This window comes from Acinonyx jubatus, chromosome C1, assembly GCF_027475565.1.
Source record: "Acinonyx jubatus isolate Ajub_Pintada_27869175 chromosome C1, VMU_Ajub_asm_v1.0, whole genome shotgun sequence".
NCBI lineage: Eukaryota > Metazoa > Chordata > Mammalia > Carnivora > Felidae > Acinonyx > Acinonyx jubatus.
Window position 1 is genome coordinate 91718296 of NC_069381.1, and position 16162 is coordinate 91734457.

General features: G+C 46.6%; 1 protein-coding gene across 2 annotated transcripts in view; it reads right to left on the reverse strand.

Annotated features, from left to right (window-relative positions):
* Window positions 1–6: 6 nt before the first annotated feature.
* SORT1 (sortilin 1) overlaps window positions 7–16162 on the reverse strand; it is a 67133-nt gene continuing 50977 nt past the window's right edge. For both annotated transcript variants that reach the window (XM_027058415.2, XM_027058414.2), the window contains exons 12-20: window positions 15187–15289; window positions 14680–14848; window positions 13646–13836; window positions 11203–11392; window positions 7456–7572; window positions 6737–6845; window positions 5202–5308; window positions 4803–4926; window positions 7–4586 (exon numbers count right to left, since the gene is read on the reverse strand). In XM_027058415.2, the coding sequence (XP_026914216.1) occupies window positions 4572–4586; window positions 4803–4926; window positions 5202–5308; window positions 6737–6845; window positions 7456–7572; window positions 11203–11392; window positions 13646–13836; window positions 14680–14848; window positions 15187–15289 (1125 nt within the window). In that variant the 3' untranslated portion in view covers window positions 7–4571. The remainder of the gene's footprint in view (window positions 4587–4802; window positions 4927–5201; window positions 5309–6736; window positions 6846–7455; window positions 7573–11202; window positions 11393–13645; window positions 13837–14679; window positions 14849–15186; window positions 15290–16162) is intronic.

Consider the following 16162-nt stretch of genomic DNA (forward strand, 5'->3'; position numbering starts at 1 on the left):
AACAGGTCAGGTAACAAAGTCCAGTCTGTTTTATTTCTAACCCAAATATTGCAAATATACAGAAAATTACCAGTACAAAGTTAAACACATCCAGATTTATTTACACAATGCTAAAGAAATTTGAGTTTGATTTCCGTTTTGTGGAATTTTGTAATGGGGTCTGGCTTTTGTTGTGTAACTGACATGGGTCACTGAAACTTGATTATCCCACCCCACATGCAATTTTCTGTCCCAAGGGAACAGAAAACTTGGGTTTTTAGCGCACATGCAGTAATGATGTTAATACTGCTTTACACTTTAGTAGGAAGGCAGCTGTCCCACAACTTGGGGAAGGGGCAGAGAAGTTATAGGACAGGGAGGGACCACATGCTCAGAAAGGGGACAAGAGACAAGAAAGGGTTGAACAACAGGCACATGGGGACCCTGAGCATTTCTGTGCATGAGGATAAGGAGGGTACGACCAAAACCCTCCTTCCCTAGACATCCAAACATGGGAGGTGGGCAGAATTATCGGGGAACATTCAAGTCACCCGACCACAAACTGAGGGCATGCGGAGGATGAGAATGTCATGAAAGATTTGGGACACATCAATAAATCATTAACATGTACACTATACAGTTTATACATGTATATATGTACATATATATATAAAGGTACAGATTAGTTTATGTTATTCTATATAAACAAGGATGCTTAAGAATGTACTGGTGTGAAAAAAATGCATACAGCAAGTTGTTGAAGACAGTTTCAAATTAATGTTCTGATTCTTACTGTTATAATGAGACATAACCAAGGAATCAACATGGTCCTGCTATTTCAATCATCCTTCATGAGGGCAAGGCCTGGGCTCTGCTCGGGCAGGACGATGCTCCCAGAGCTGCTGGGCAAACGGGCAGCAGATGAAACAGAAGGTCTGGCACCTGCTGAGTGCCAGTGCCGGTAAGTCTGGCCCTCCCTATCGCTCCATCATGTGGCAAGTCTTACACTTTGGTTTTGTTCAAAGGACATTTAAGTCCATGTTTATTTCCCTGCTTGCGGCAAGGCAGTAGCAAAATTGAAAAGCTGAATCTCTTATTTTAATAGTTCCAAGTATCCAGGGTGAGGGGTGAGGGGAATGTACCAACAATGGGCAGGATGAGCTCTAAACCACTGTATATAGAAGCAGGGCTCTTTAGAGCTCTCCTGAAGGGAAAGAGAACCTCCCATACTTGGATGATTTGCCTAAGAAACAGAGAACTGACTGAAGCTCCGGCCAGCCCTCTCTGTACCCTGGTATTGTGACCAAGGCCACGGAAGAACCGGCTGCGCTTTATAGAGCCGGTGCAGGAGCTGGAGGTGGCCAGCACCTGACTCATCTGTCAGGGATGAAAGGCCAGCTTGGGCATGTAGAGGCCCAAAGGCAAACCTAGGAATTAGAGAGGTACACGCTGGAAAGCCTAGTTAGAGGCAGATGGCAAGTTCTCAATTTCAGTTATAACTAATCTACTTAATCTCCTGAGCCCAGCTTAGAACTGCCAGAACCCTCCAAACACTTTTGATTCTTCAAAGTGGTGTTCCCATTCAATCACCAGCCTCGGTATATGCATCCCCGGTCTCTGGACCCACTAAAAACCAAGAACCCCCCTTAGGTCCAAGACACCTGTCACAGGTGAGGGATGGTGAGTTCTCCACCTGAATTTAAAAGCCCAGACCACTCTGGACAGTCTGACATGTCCAACTTATCTTACAATGCTAAATTCTATCACTGAAACCTCCAGCAATAATCTCTCCTGCTACCATCAAGCCTGGGATTTTATTACACAATGGTAAGCTATACTTTACGCAAAGATAATGCTCCTAACCTAACATCAGTAGAACAAATTAGAACTTGTCTTCCCTCATAAGCTATCATGGATTTAGGCTGTTATGCTTTCTGGCTGAGGGTATACATTTCTGAGTGAGCAGGCTGATATGGAAAGCTAACTAGCCAATGAAGGGAATGAGCCAGGCTTGTTGGCAGTCCTCCAACCAACGGGAACTAGCTAGCTAGCTGGCCAGGGCCGAGCAAACAAGGAGAATGGAGAGGGGTGGCTCATCAAGGGAGATCCCACGCCCGCAACGAGGTGAGGGGCAGTTTCTAACCACATATTCAAAATCACCATTCATTTGTGTTTTCAGCCATGAAGAACAGGAGAATAAGACTTGCCACCGTTTACCAAGGTGACAAAAAGGCTTCACACGCTGCTCTGACAGAAATGCCACTGACCCTTCTCCTAAAGAACAGCAAATCATCCAGAAGAAAGAAGCCCTTCCCGCTCCAGGTATCCAGCACCTGCACGCATAACAAGGTCGTGAGCCCTGAAGACGGCCAATGGACAACCGGCACTGCTCATCACACACAGGGACCCTGGACAATTTACTCACTTTTTGTATCTCAGCTCCATCCCCTAAAAATGCGTATTACAAACCCCTGCCTTCAAAGGAAGAATCTCACTGAGGATGTGGTAAGGTTCAAATGACATACTGCGAATGAAGTCCTCTGAAAGCTGCCAGGTTTTACAGAAATCCCAGATACCATTATAAGCAAAGAGCTTTAACCATACTTGGTTACAGAATACTAACTTTCCTACATCCTAAAATGAATCAGAGAAATACTGCATACTGGCACAGGTACTCCAACGGGTAACACGTATATGCCGTGGGCAAAAGGTGTGCAGAAGTGGGTCTTTTCTGGGCATCAAATTCACTTTGGACAGGAGGTGAGGGTGTCTGGGACAAAGGCTGACACTTCATCGTTTGTGAGCCGGTCAAATGAATGAGCTTTTCCTAAAAGACCAGTGCTCTCTAGCTCAAGCAAATATGAATCCTCTTCACAAAAACTGCCCTAACTTTATTTTCTAACTAGGGCTCCCTGACTCATTTAATTTTCCTGCAGCTTCAAAGTCTCTAACCTTCTCCATCCACCCCCTCTCCCACTTTCCCTGCTGCTGTTAATCCATTCTGGGGAGGAGAGAACACGGCCATCTGCTCACTCATTCTGACAAAAGTTAATTTGGCACATTTACTTTTTTGTGACTTTACAGCCATAAAATGAACGAGCAGCAAAATGGCAGTTACCAAAGAATGTCCCAATCATAATTACTGGGTGAAACTGTGGCCAGCACAGTAGGGATGCTAAGACCAAGCTTGTACCATGCTATATTCCTGGCGAGCAAACATCCAAGCCGTATGAAAACTAACTACTGCAGCTCGCCGCTACTATATGGCCATCTTCAAATCCACCTCACTACATTCTACCGTGAACTTAATTTGAAAAGTGTCAAATGGAAAATTTCCTTAAATTTAAAATACGAACCTAATGTATCACACAAAACATCACCTACACTGGAAGTGTGTCTTCAGTTGGTTCGGCCAAAAGTTTCACGGCAACAAATTCCTTGGCAAAGTTGGGAAAAATGGGTGAGGAGGAGAGCCTGGTAATAAAGTCCTGATTTTCAAAAAAACAGCCTATAAATCTGAAAATGTGTTTAGTCCTGGCTCCATGTACGACAGCAATCCAGGAGGAGGCACACAAGTAAACGGCCATCCTGATGATTCACCGCCGTGCCAACAGGTGGCAGAGGACATGGAAGACTGTGTCATGTTCAGTCCGTAGGGGCCACACTGGGCGCCCTCCCTCGGCTCTAGCAAAGAGGTCACGTGGCCTGGGCAGACATCCGGGGCAAGCCCTAACCCTGTCCTTGAGCAAATCCACTGGCACAAACACGAAGCACGTTTGGAAAGATCTTGGAAGAAGCAAGAATTTGTCCTTTAATAGGTGCTAAATCTAGTCAATTCTCTGCTGCTCCCTTCTTCCTGCCCCAAGTTAAAAATATTGCCCTTTAAGTTTTCCTGATTTAGTGTCTTAGAAGCACATGGTTAAGTCAGTTGTCAAAGGGCAACTGACAAGGGTATACTCCCCGATTAAACAGGGGAAGAGAAACACCACTGTGGTCTACGGTCCCCAAAAAAGAAAGAAAGAAAAGGCAGGGTGTGTGTGAGGAGCTGGTGTGCAGTGTTCTCGGGGCAGGGCTGTCCCTGGCCGGGGAAAGGCTGCCCGGGCCGTGCCAGTCATTGCAGCCTCCAAGTCCCTCTCGGCAGCTGCTTTGTGTCGCCGGCAGAGCCCAGGGACAGCACCGGGTGCGTTGTGAACATTGATGCTGGGGTTGGCAGGAGCCCTGAAGCAGGCGCCATGCAAAACATGCGAGAGTGGGGTTAGTGAAACGTTCCCTTCTGATTCCATTTCGTTTCCCTTAAAAAACAAAAACAAAACCAAAAGAACCCATACTTTGCAAAAAGAATTTGAAATAAAAAGTTAAAGAATTAAAAATTACCCCCCCCTTCTCAGGGCCAATTATGAGAGTGTTTAGGGTTCCCCCCACCCCCCGCCCTGCATTTCTTTAGTGAAGGTCCTTTTGGCTTTGGTGGAAGCAGCAGAAACAGAGCTGGGTCCCTCGCAATGGGAAATTTATTCCCCCCATTCGGAGCCACAGGGAGTGTGAGAGGTACTGCGGTTCCATCATCTGTCCTCGGTCCCAGCTCCTTGGAGGAGCTATTCCAGGAGGTCCTGAGAAGAAAAACAGAGACCGTATTATTTACACACTAAAAAGTTCCTATTTTGAAAGTTATGACCTAGTTGCTGGGCTGGCCAACTCTCACAGTCATTAAGTTGCTGCTTCTGGCTTTTACCCTCCTTTGCCTCAGTCAGATCTTGATTATAAACAGAAAAAGAAACACTCCTGTTTTGTACTTGTGGCCCACCCCTCCGGAAGAAATGGTTTACCTCATCTGAGTCGTCGTGATAGCCGCTCTTGTTAGTGTGGGGGGCTGTGTCCAGAGCATCCACGCCATCCACACCATTGGCCTCGGCATGTTGCTGAAGCACAGAGTATCGATGCACCAGGAACCTGGGGGTGGAAACATCTGTGAGTCCTCATGCGGTGAGGATGGATGTGTTTCTCACAGGACTGTGGATTTTCCGAGTTTTATATGTTCACAGAATGAGTCATACATATACGCTCCTGGTCGGCATGTGGAAAATATAAATTCTGATTTGGGCCTCCTGCTTTAGGGACATCACTTCAACGAGCTAGTTTTTGCCCAAGAGCAAACTCAACCGTGCGCCCTTGGCTGACTCTGTGGTTTGAATTCAGTACCTCTGACTGACTTCCATGCTCCTTACCTTCCCCCACACACGTATTTCTTCACGAGGAGCACCCCTGCTATGACGGTGACCAGCATCAGTCCCACGGTGGCCAGGATGATTGGAACAGAATTGGACTTGGAATTCTTGATAAATTAAAACACAAACAATTTCAGGTGGGCATATTCTAGGACTGAATTCAAGGAGACTGCCCATTTCCCTGGCCTCTCTGTGAATGATCCGCAGTCTCTAGGTATTTACTGCTTTCCCAGCCCCCCCACGATGGGCCCTCTCAGTGCTATCAGGAGGGCTATCACTGGTGGCAGAGGGTAACCAGAACCTCAGCTCCTTGAAGCTGCCAGAATGGTGCAGACTCAGGGGCTTTCATGTCAAAGTAACATTGGGAGCCCTTGGCAGTGAGCTCGGTCACACAGCAATCGTGACTGTTCCCGGCTACCAGTGTGTAAGTCGTGGAGCATGTAAGGGTGCAGCAGGAAAGGGAGACACGATGGTAACAGGGGGTTGGAAGAATCTGGAACAGAGCCAGCACCCGGGAAGAAGCTGTGCCAATGCCTTATCAGGCAGGACAGCATATAATACTGAGACGTGTTTTTACTTAATTTTTGGTATGCTTTTACAAATAGGCCTTTTCATATCATTGTTTGAGTGTGACCTACCTGCTTCTGGGTGGGAGATAGGGAATGTGTGTTTTCAATGTATCCAAGAGGAGGCAGAGCTGGATTCTGGGACAAGCTGTGTCACTGTGGGTGGGAGTCCAGTGCAATCACACACACACAAACACTGAGGACAGCTGCCAGGAGTGTGGGGTGGGGGCGGGGGGGGGCGCAGAGGAGGAGGAACCTGCCCCCTGACAAGTACACACATCCACGCATCCTTCTCCCACTACCTTCCTAATCCGCCCTCCGTCAGGCCCTCAGTCCTTAGAAGGCTGGGGAGGAGGGGGCTGCGGACTGTCCGCCTCTCATTTTATGGGTTAGGAAACTGGTGTTCACAGTTTACTGCCCCGGTCCCACTGCTGGTCCAGTACTTCTTTATCAAGAGGTTTCCTCTTTACCATTTCCCACACCCCAGCCAGACAGTTCAGTACTACAGATCTGTAATCAGCCCATGTCAAAACCAATCCACTGAGACCATCGTTCAGTTCTGCACTCTGCACGCACTCAGCATGACTTGGAGCACAGACCACCTAACTTATGGCCCAGGGCTCCTCTCTTCCACAAGACTCCGGTGCAAGACTCCGGTCCTTTATAGCCAGGCTTCAAGCCTTTTTCCTAAATGACTCTCAGTCTCAGAAATGTCCTCAACTTGACGCTTCCAAGACTCAGAACAACTTTACAGAATTCCACTTTGTTCCCCCAACAAAGAAGTTTCTGGGGACGAGTTTCTCACTGCGTCGCATGACCCATCCTCCACACTAATGGTTTCCTGTGCAAAGCAAAGCCCGCCGGAAGTAGTTCGGCCACTTTTATTCAGTAATAAAATTCTTAATGTTTTTTGTTCCTGGCAGAACAGGAAACCCCACTGGTACCTAAACCAGAACTACTTTCATATACCTGCTTTTCAGGACTCAAAAAGTTACTTGTACATTTCTTTTTCAAGTCTTTTACTTCTCGAACTGGATTCACTCCACCTTGGCATCTGTCTCCTGGAATTTTCCGGTACCTGAAAAGGCAGAAGACATTTTTTATCAGACCACTAGGATGTATCCCTGGATTCTTGTTAGTTCCTGAAAACAAGATTTGAAAAGTGCAGAAAAGCATCTCCACCTTATACCACCTCTCAGGCCAGAGGGGAGAGCCACAGGAATGTTTCAGGGACATTTTGTGTAGTTTCAGGCCTTGAACAGACCAAGCATCCCTGGCCATGCTGTGGGGACATGCCCACCATTCTGCCTTAAGAGATGGGGCCAAAGAACTGTGACCCAGGGAAAGCACATTAACACATGGTACAAAAATGGGAGGGGGAAATATGTATCCGGGGAGGGGGCACCGTGTCCCCTCCAGAGCAGCGTTGCCTAATGCAGTAGCTACTTACATTTCAACTAATTAAAACTAATTCAGTGCCTCAGTTGCTGCACACGGTCAGCAGCCACCATATGGGACACAGCAGGTTAGGGAGCATTTCCAGCACCACACAAAGTTCTGTTAGACAGTGTTTTGCTAGTGTGCCCTAGAATGCCGTGTGCTTGGAGATGTGGAGTGCTGCGAGTGGGGGGTCTCACTCTGCAGGGTGAAGACTCCTCTGTCACGATTTGAGAGGAGAGCCGCCTCACCCATTTGTTGTCAGGTGCTCCTCTCTGCCATACAGACAAAACTCCAGGTCGTGGCCCTTCAGTTCTGGCTGCTCCACACATTTGGAATCATTTTCTGGACGGAAGTAGCCAAAATCACTGCCAAGAGTCAGCAAAGAAAGTATCTTTCAGAGTTGCTGAAAGACAGTTAAGTGACTAGTAATGAAGGGTTTCTGAGGAGCAGCGGAAGCTTAATATTCCAGTCTTTGGTTGCGTGAGAGCAGCTCAGGAAGGCCTGTGTCATCTGTAAAGAGGGTCTGTTCAGGAAGACAGACATGAAGAGGGCTAAACTGGGGGACCATCAGCTTACAGATCAGGCCTGGTGGACTGAGGACTCAGCGGCTGGGAGCCCTGCACAGACCACGTGGACTCCAGGAAGGGGATGACTGCAGCAAGCGGGGGGTGGGGGAGGGGTGGGGGGGGGACTGTGCACCGAGAACAAAGACACTGAGAAACAGTGGCAACAGCGACAGATCTAAACCCACTATGCTTAGGAATCTTTTTATTTACCTCCAAATCGCTCATTATTATGTTTTTGGGAGGTATTCCATAGGGTGTATGCTAAATCTTTCCTGCCTGCCCCATTTCTGTCCCTCTTAGCTTCTTAGATGACCTTTGTCTCCAGTGCAAATGCCTGTTGTGCCCTCCATCCTACCCCCCTTTCTCTGTTTCTCCCAAGAAATATACCGCCTCCTCTCCAAGGCTGACCCCGTACACGAGCGCCCTGGGCCCATCCTTCCTACTGCCCTGGGATCTGGCTTCACTGATGGTATGGACCGACTATCAGTCCCTTAGCCTGCACATGTCCTTTTCCTTCCCCCTCTTCTTCCTTATCCTTCTTAGAAGGATATTTTATACTTGTTCTATTGTACTCATTTCCTTTTTATTCCATGCATTGTGGCTTCAACCCCCGTTATCACCTTGGAAGCGAATGTCTGAGGCCCCCAAGACTCCCTAGTCATGCCACTGTGGAGAGCCCTCTCTGGCCCTGCCTGTGTGGTGGCCCCGACACAGCACCTGCTCCTGCTCCTGCCGTTGCAACTGTGCCTGCCGGTTTCTCTCGGCACGGTTTGCACTTCAATCTTCCTAGCCTGGAAATGCAGACCCTTTCCTGCGGTCCACAGGTCATCCTCTTACTCTGTATCTGCTCTGCCTTCATGAGCTTCATTATTTGTTGCAACTAAAACTTCCAGGTTTTACCTCTCTTGAGCTCTGATCCTCCATTTCCAAGTACCTGCTGGATGTCACCACCTAAATCTGCTGACAGACCTTCAAATGAAGTGTCCAAAACATGTCACAAATTCTCTTTCAAGCCAGCCTCTCCCAACATTTCCCTATGTTTGTCCAGGGCACTGCCTTCCTTCCATTATTGAAGTCGAAAATTCAGCCTGGGCATGCCCTATCTGGACCCTACTCACTTCTTTATCGTGACCTCTGTGACTTCCCCTCATGGCCTATCTCCCGACACACTGTTCCCGAGCATGCCGGTGGTATCTACACGTACGCCAGTCCACGGCTTCAATGACTTGCTTCTTCCCAGATGTGCAAGGTCAGGTCTTGCCACTGTCAGGGATCGGCTCCAATGCTGCCTCCTCCACAAAGCCTCCTTTGACCCATCTCCTTTCAGCTCTAGATGGAACAGCCTCTAGGTTCTCTACATCTTCAAGGCACTGTTTCACAGCATAATTACGTGCATCTTACCAGGAGAGTCAATAACAGGCTTTCCACCATCACTTTGCACTGCCTTGTGCACAGCAAGTATGCGATGGATGCTTGGGGAATACACAGATGATGCTTGCACTTCAAGGTTTTTGTGACAGATATTAAGGGGCAGGGTAAGAAGATGCAGAAGACACCACCCCTCTAGCACGGAGGGGGAGTTCTGGTGAAAATTTCAGGATGTCCAATCCGAAATGTCTGGGAAAGTGCCCTTCCCGCTCACAGAGTACACATTTCTTAGGCATGGGTGGCACAGTGTGTAGGCTCTGGGGCCAAGCTGCCACGCACACATTCCAGCCGTGCCGCTTCCCGGCTGGGTGATGGTGGGCGAGTTAGCGGTAACCTCTGAACCTTCATTCCTCCCTTTGTGAGATGGAAATGGCAACAGTACCTAGCTCAGGGGGCTGCCATGGTTAAATATAAATTGTTCGGGACAGTGCCTGGTATAGTTACTGCTCAGGAAACATCAGCTGCTATCACGACTACTCAATGATGATCAAATACAACATGCCCTCAAGGAGTTGAGACTTTACTGGTAGAACCAAACCTGTGCACAATAACCAAAACACAGCAAGAGCTGTACGGCAGAAGCCCAGATGAGTGAAAGCTGGAGAAGGCTTTACGGAGGTGAGAACTGAGCTAAGTATTAGAGGCCAAATAGGAACTCCCAAGCTTGGGGGTCAGGCAGGGAATGTGGGAAGACTTTCCAGGCAAAGGAAGCAGCAGGTAAAATGGCATGGAGCTCTGAAGAAGCACAGCTTGTCTGGAAAGCAGGAGAAGGTCAGGTAATTAAGAGCCTGGTCTGGGTCCAGTCTAGGATGTAGAGTGTCCCAGTGTCAACAAGCTCTAGCCCTAATATGACACCACAGTGACCAGAAGGATCCTGTTTCCTGTGGAAACACAGAAGACAAGACCTCTGGCCCATTCTGCATTTAGATGTGAGCCACACATGGGGAACCACACCGGGTCAGACTGGGTGTTCGCTCAGTCCCAGAGAATGTGATGTGGGAGGACACGACTGCTACCTGTCTGCATTCTTTTCCAGATCCTTTTAAAATTTTTATCTTTGAAAGAGAGAGAGAGAGAGAGAGAGAGAGAGAGAGAGAGAGAGAGAGAGCATGAGCAGGGGAGGGGTAGACAGAGGGAGAGAGAATCCCAAGCTGGCTTCCTGGTGCCAGCATGGAGCCTGATGCGGGGCTCAAACCCATGAACTGTGAGATCATGACCTGAGCCAAAATCAAGGGTCAGATGCTTAACCGAATGAACAACCCAGGCGTCCCTTTTCTAGATCTTTTAGGATCCACTTTTACTTCCTGTCAGTATGTTTTGCAGGTAATGAATTCCATAAGATTACTGGCTGTGATGGGAAGCAGTGCCTCTTATTTGACCTAACTTACCCTGCTTGGCTACCTGGGGCCTGCCTTGCCCTTATGTAATCAACTAAGTCCATGCCAGTAGGGTAACTAACCCTTCAGCCCAGATGGTCCTGAACTTGAGGCAGTCCATCTGGATGGCCTCTAGACCTTGATACGACATCTGGACCATCAGTACTCCAACATCCCCTCCAGTCTCCTTCAATCTTGCAGATGATCCAAAACCTAGTGCCCTACCTGCTGAACTCAGGCCGCCAGTGTTTAGTGAACACATGAATTCCAACTTCCTCCCAGCTCCTGTACTGTCCTTCCTGGTGTTTCTGCCCTATTTTCTCCTCTCTCTGTTTCTGAGTTCTCTTCCTCCTTATACACCTCCCTCCCTTGCTGTCAGGCCAGGATTCCTGGGGGCTGTTGTTGGCCCTGTCCAATAACTGACTGACTGGCCTGATAATATTACCTGTCCAATTGCTAATAACTCTCGGTCCCTTCTCTGTGCCTCCATTTCCTCAGTGAGAGCAGCAGTTCTGCACCCTTGGAGAAGAAAGGATTTGAATATTTTTCAGCACTATAAGTCAACGGTCTTTCACTACCTCCTGCACAGCAAAGGGGCTGACAGAGATGTGAGGGAAGCTGATACCAGAGGAAGTCCTCCAGGGAGCAGGGACAGACGGACGGCTGCTTGGTCACAACATAGTCCCGACCATTCTGGCAGACAGACGACTTGCGGAGCCGCAGGTACTGTTCTTTGTAGCCTAAGATGCAGCCGTCTCCGTAGTCTCCGGGGTCAGCAGAGTGAGCCAGCCATACGGTATAGTCCTTCTCCTCACCTACAGGGAAGACAGGCTGTTCAGGCCACCGCACCCACGTGTGTGAGGCAGCTGCCCGGCTGAAAGGAGAGGAAAGACAAGAAAAAGGGGATGTCGGACTCATCCCACTGCCTCATTTTGGAACTGCAGACAAGAGTTACGTCAGTCGGAGCCTACTAGCAGTTGGCACCTCCTCGTGTCAGAGGAGGACACTTCACATCTCACCGCCCGTTTGAGTATTAGGAAAAAGCTTATTTGCTTCAAAGTGGGCAGCTGGATGGAGGACCTCTAAGCTTCCTTCCACATGGAGAGACTGCTGCCTCCATGTCTTGCACACCTGTGCTGTTGGTCAGCAGGAGCTGTCACAGGTAAGCAACCAGGCGTTTCCTTTCAGGAGACAGCAGTTAGCCAAAAGCTAGAGTTCAGTTTCACCACTCGTTAGTTTGCCTCAAACAGAAGGGAAGACAATCTCTTTCTAGACTTTTAACTTCAGATGACTGGCTTTCACGTAGACTGCTGATGACAGTCAATCCAGCTTTGTAAGTCGTATCACCCACTCCTGGAGAAATGACTCAAAGGCCATGGCCTAGACTGTGGATTAGGGTTTTATCCTCTGGGATACGAAGACCAGCGCAGAGTCTGTTAGGGAGCAGGTGTCTACCAAATCTTTTAATGGCGTTAAACTTCAGGGATAACTGTAGAGCTGCCTTCTGAGGGGAAAACTCACAAGCCAGCTCCTTCACAGCCTATTTAATGAATCTGGATATTAAATAATGACTCTCGGGTATTAAATCATATGTAAACACCTTGTAGAAAAGGCCCAAACAGTGTTTCTGCTTCCTCCAGGAGTCACTAAACTAACATTCTGAGGAAACAGACCCATTGTGCCATCTAATAACAGGACCAAAATTCAAACAAAGCTACTTGAAACCTTAAGTCTTTTATCATAACATGCCAACAAGAAACCACGGCTCGCAGGGTGGGAGACTTTTCTCCAGTTTTCTCTTTTATCCTCCATATTTTTCAGTACAGTGTCAGCATCTTTGGTACCGGGGCCTGGGTCTGCTTATGATTCTTTAGCAACACCTTGCAATGAGCATTTTACCTCCTTTTCAGAAGCCATTTTCCATGCTTCTAACATGCCTTCCAGTCTGACATCACAGAACTCTGAAATGGTCAGTGTGGGCTTCGAGCTCACCCAGTAGCCATTCTAGAACCTCACCTGTGACTGACATTCAAGCCAAAACTCTTTACACGAATACTTCCTCACTTCAACGTTTTGATAATCAGATGCTCTATGCAACACACTTTCCTCTAACGCTTCTCTTACAGTTCTGCTGCAATCAAGGGTGAAAAGCCCTGAAATGTCATGAAATAATTTTAGATAAACACAAGGACGCATTATCCTTACAAGCAGAAAAAAGTCCCATAAAGTGTTACAGAGCTTCAACAGTGTGAGGCCACGCTTACAGCCTTAGCCACACACGGCTGGTCTGAAGTGAGATTTACTCTAAGAGTAAGGGTAAAGTATACACTGGATTTTGAAGTTTTAGAAGAAAAATATATATATATATTTATATATATAAATATAAAATATTTCACTGATAGTTCTTTTTTTTTTTTTAATGTTATTTTTTGAGAGACAGAGACAGAGCATGAGCAGGGGAGGGGCAGAGGGAGAGGGAGTCACAGAATCCGAAGCAGGCTCCAGGCTCTGAGCTTTCAGCACAGAGCCAGACATGGGGCTCGAACTCACAGACCGTGAGATCATGACCTGAGGTGAAGTCGGGACGCTTAACCGGCTGAGCCACCCAGGGGCCCCACATTGATAGTTCTTAACACTGCCTACATATTGAAATGATTTTAGGTATAGTAAGATGATTATTTTATATTATTATTAAAGTGAATTTCACCTCTTTTACTTCTATAATGCAGCCAACAGAATAATTTAAATTGCACATGTGGTCCTCATTTTATTTCTTTTGGACAGTGCTAGTCCAAAGAAGGAAGCTGCATTTCTGATACCATTCATTGCATTGCCTTGAACATCCTTCAATCCTCTTTCATATGCTTTTTTTTTTTAAAGTAGGCTCCATGCCCAACGTGGGGCTTGAACTCATAACCCTGGAATCAAGAGTCATGTGCTGTACCGACTGAGTCAGCCAGTGGCCCTCATATGCATTTTCTTATTCCAGCTAAAAGAAATGAAATTGAATTATTAGGAAAATAGGCTTATATGTTCTGGTAGAAAAGGTCAAAGGAGACTCTACTCACAGTTCCTTTCAAGGACATCTTTAAAATCAATGGTATAGGAGACCCACTGGCGGGTCAGGAAAGATTCTGTGAACCCCCATATGCTGATATTCATGGACCGAGCTCCAGGTTCTGAAGCTAGACCGGTAAAGTAGATGGGCTCCTTGGTGAACATGTAGGTTTGCCAGCACTGACCTTCATCTGTGGAGAACCTGAAACCACAATTAGAGAACAGTCGTGACAGAAGATCAACATGTACGGGAATATCAGGAAACTACTCTGGTTGTTTGATCCCAAACCAGAGAAAACCCTCATATTTATGTCATGGCTTAGTGACTGATAACTATATAAACTTTTAATGCCCACAGATAACAGGGTAGGTAAAAGAGATCATTCAAAGAATATAGAAGAAAATGCCTTTATAAAAATTGTTTCAAAGGAAACAGAGGGTAGCGACCCATGTACAAATGGGCTTCTGAATAAACATACAAAATTATTTTAGAGAACTTATACTTAAGGAGTAATTTTCCATCCAAAGTGCTTAAATGCTTCTATATGATTCTTGTGGAGAGAAAGAAGAATTATTTATTTACTTATTTATTTATTTATTTAGAGAGAGAGAGAGAGAGAGAGAGAGAGAGAGAGAGAGAGAGCGTGACCGCACACATGTGCAAGCCAGGGGGAGAGACAGAGAATCCCAAGCAGGCTCCATGCTCGTTGCGGAGCCTGACTTGGGACTCAATTCCATGACCCTGGAATCATGACCTGAGCTGAAATCAAGAGTCAGACGCTCAACGAACTGAGCTACTCAAGTCCCCCAAAAGAAGAGTATTTTTAAAAAGTGACAAAAAATGTTAGCTAGAGGAACTCAGAAGAAAAAGCAAAGATACTGAATGTGGGTTGCTCTAGATGCAATCCTTTCAAGAATGTTCCCTACAGTTCTTAGAATGCACAAATTTGAATCAGGGTCCATAACTATCCCTACCTCCCACAGAAAAACATCCCACAGTTGCCCTCCATGCAGATAGTGTGGGTGGAGCAGAGCTCATGCATACTTAATCACATTGATAGGATGGCTGCTGTGCTCAATGGCCACAATGATGCCTCCGGAATCCAGGATGGTATAATAGTGGGGTCCTTCGAGCATCTTCGTCCAGGAGTAACCCCCATCATCTGAGATGTACACATCCGGGATCATCACTGAAATGGCATCCCCTACACTACCTGCAACACAATCCGCCATCTCGTCAGCAAAAATCAGCAATGAAACGGAGAGGGTTTACTGCCAAGAGAATAATTTTCAGTGAATTTACTCTGATTATTTCCCATCATACCTCTTGTAATAGGAAAAAAAGGCCACTGAAAAGTTGGGAAAGGAAGTCATGTTTCTCTCTCTGATGGGGAGTCTAATGAAAAACCCAGAGTATCATTATTATTCGAGAAATTTCACAAAGGATGGTAAACATCATGTATGGTGGTTTTCTTATAGGATTCAAGGCTGTGGCTCAGTTTTAGTGTGCTCAGCTACTTGCTCCTGTGGAGATGGGGGGCGGGCTGCTCACCATGGGCAATGACTATGCCGACGGCCTTAGGCTCTGACAGTGGGGCCATTGGAACGTTTAGTTTCTGGGAGATGCTGTAGGAAGCGTGAATATGAAGGCTGCACTGTGAAAAGAAACCAAAGCTCAGATTAAAACCAAAGGTGTAAATTTTTAATCATCTCACAGAGCCTTCTAAGAAAGCTTTGAATTTAACCCAGACTTCAGCGGGATACTCTCTTAAAAAAAAAATTGTGGTAAAAAATACATACCATAAAAGTCACCATCTTAACCATGTTTAAGTGTACAGTTCAGTGGGGTTAAGTACATTTATACTGTTGTGCAACCATTACCACCATCCATCTCCAGAACTTTTTCAAACCAAAACTCTACACCCATTAAACAGTAACTCCCATTCCTCCTCCTTCCAGACCCTGGAAACCACCATTCTACTTTGTTTCTATGAATCTGACGATTCTAGGTACCTTATATAGTGGAACCACATAGTATTTGTCTTTTGATGACTGGCTTATTTCACTTAGCATTATGTCCTCAAGGTTCATCCATGTTGTGGTATGTGTCAGAGTTTATTGAAGGCAGAATATTATTCCATTGCATGTATATGCCACATTTTGCTTCTCCGTTTATCTGTCAAAGGACACTTGGGTTGCTTCCAGCTTTTGGCTACTGTGAATAATGCTACTATGAACATCGGCATGCAAATATTTCTTCGAGACCCTGCTTTCTTTTGGATATATACTCAGAAGTAGGATCGCTGATCATATGGCAGTTCTGTTTAATTTTTTGAGGAACCGCATACTGTTTCATATAGTGACTGCACTATTTTTCATACCCACCACTGACGCACAAGGATTCCAACTTCTCTACATCCTTGGCAACATGTTATTTTGTTTCGTCTTGTTTTTGATAGTAGCCATTCTAATGTACATGAGAGGCGTGAGAGGTGATCTCTCCCTGTGGCTCTGATTTGCATTTTCTT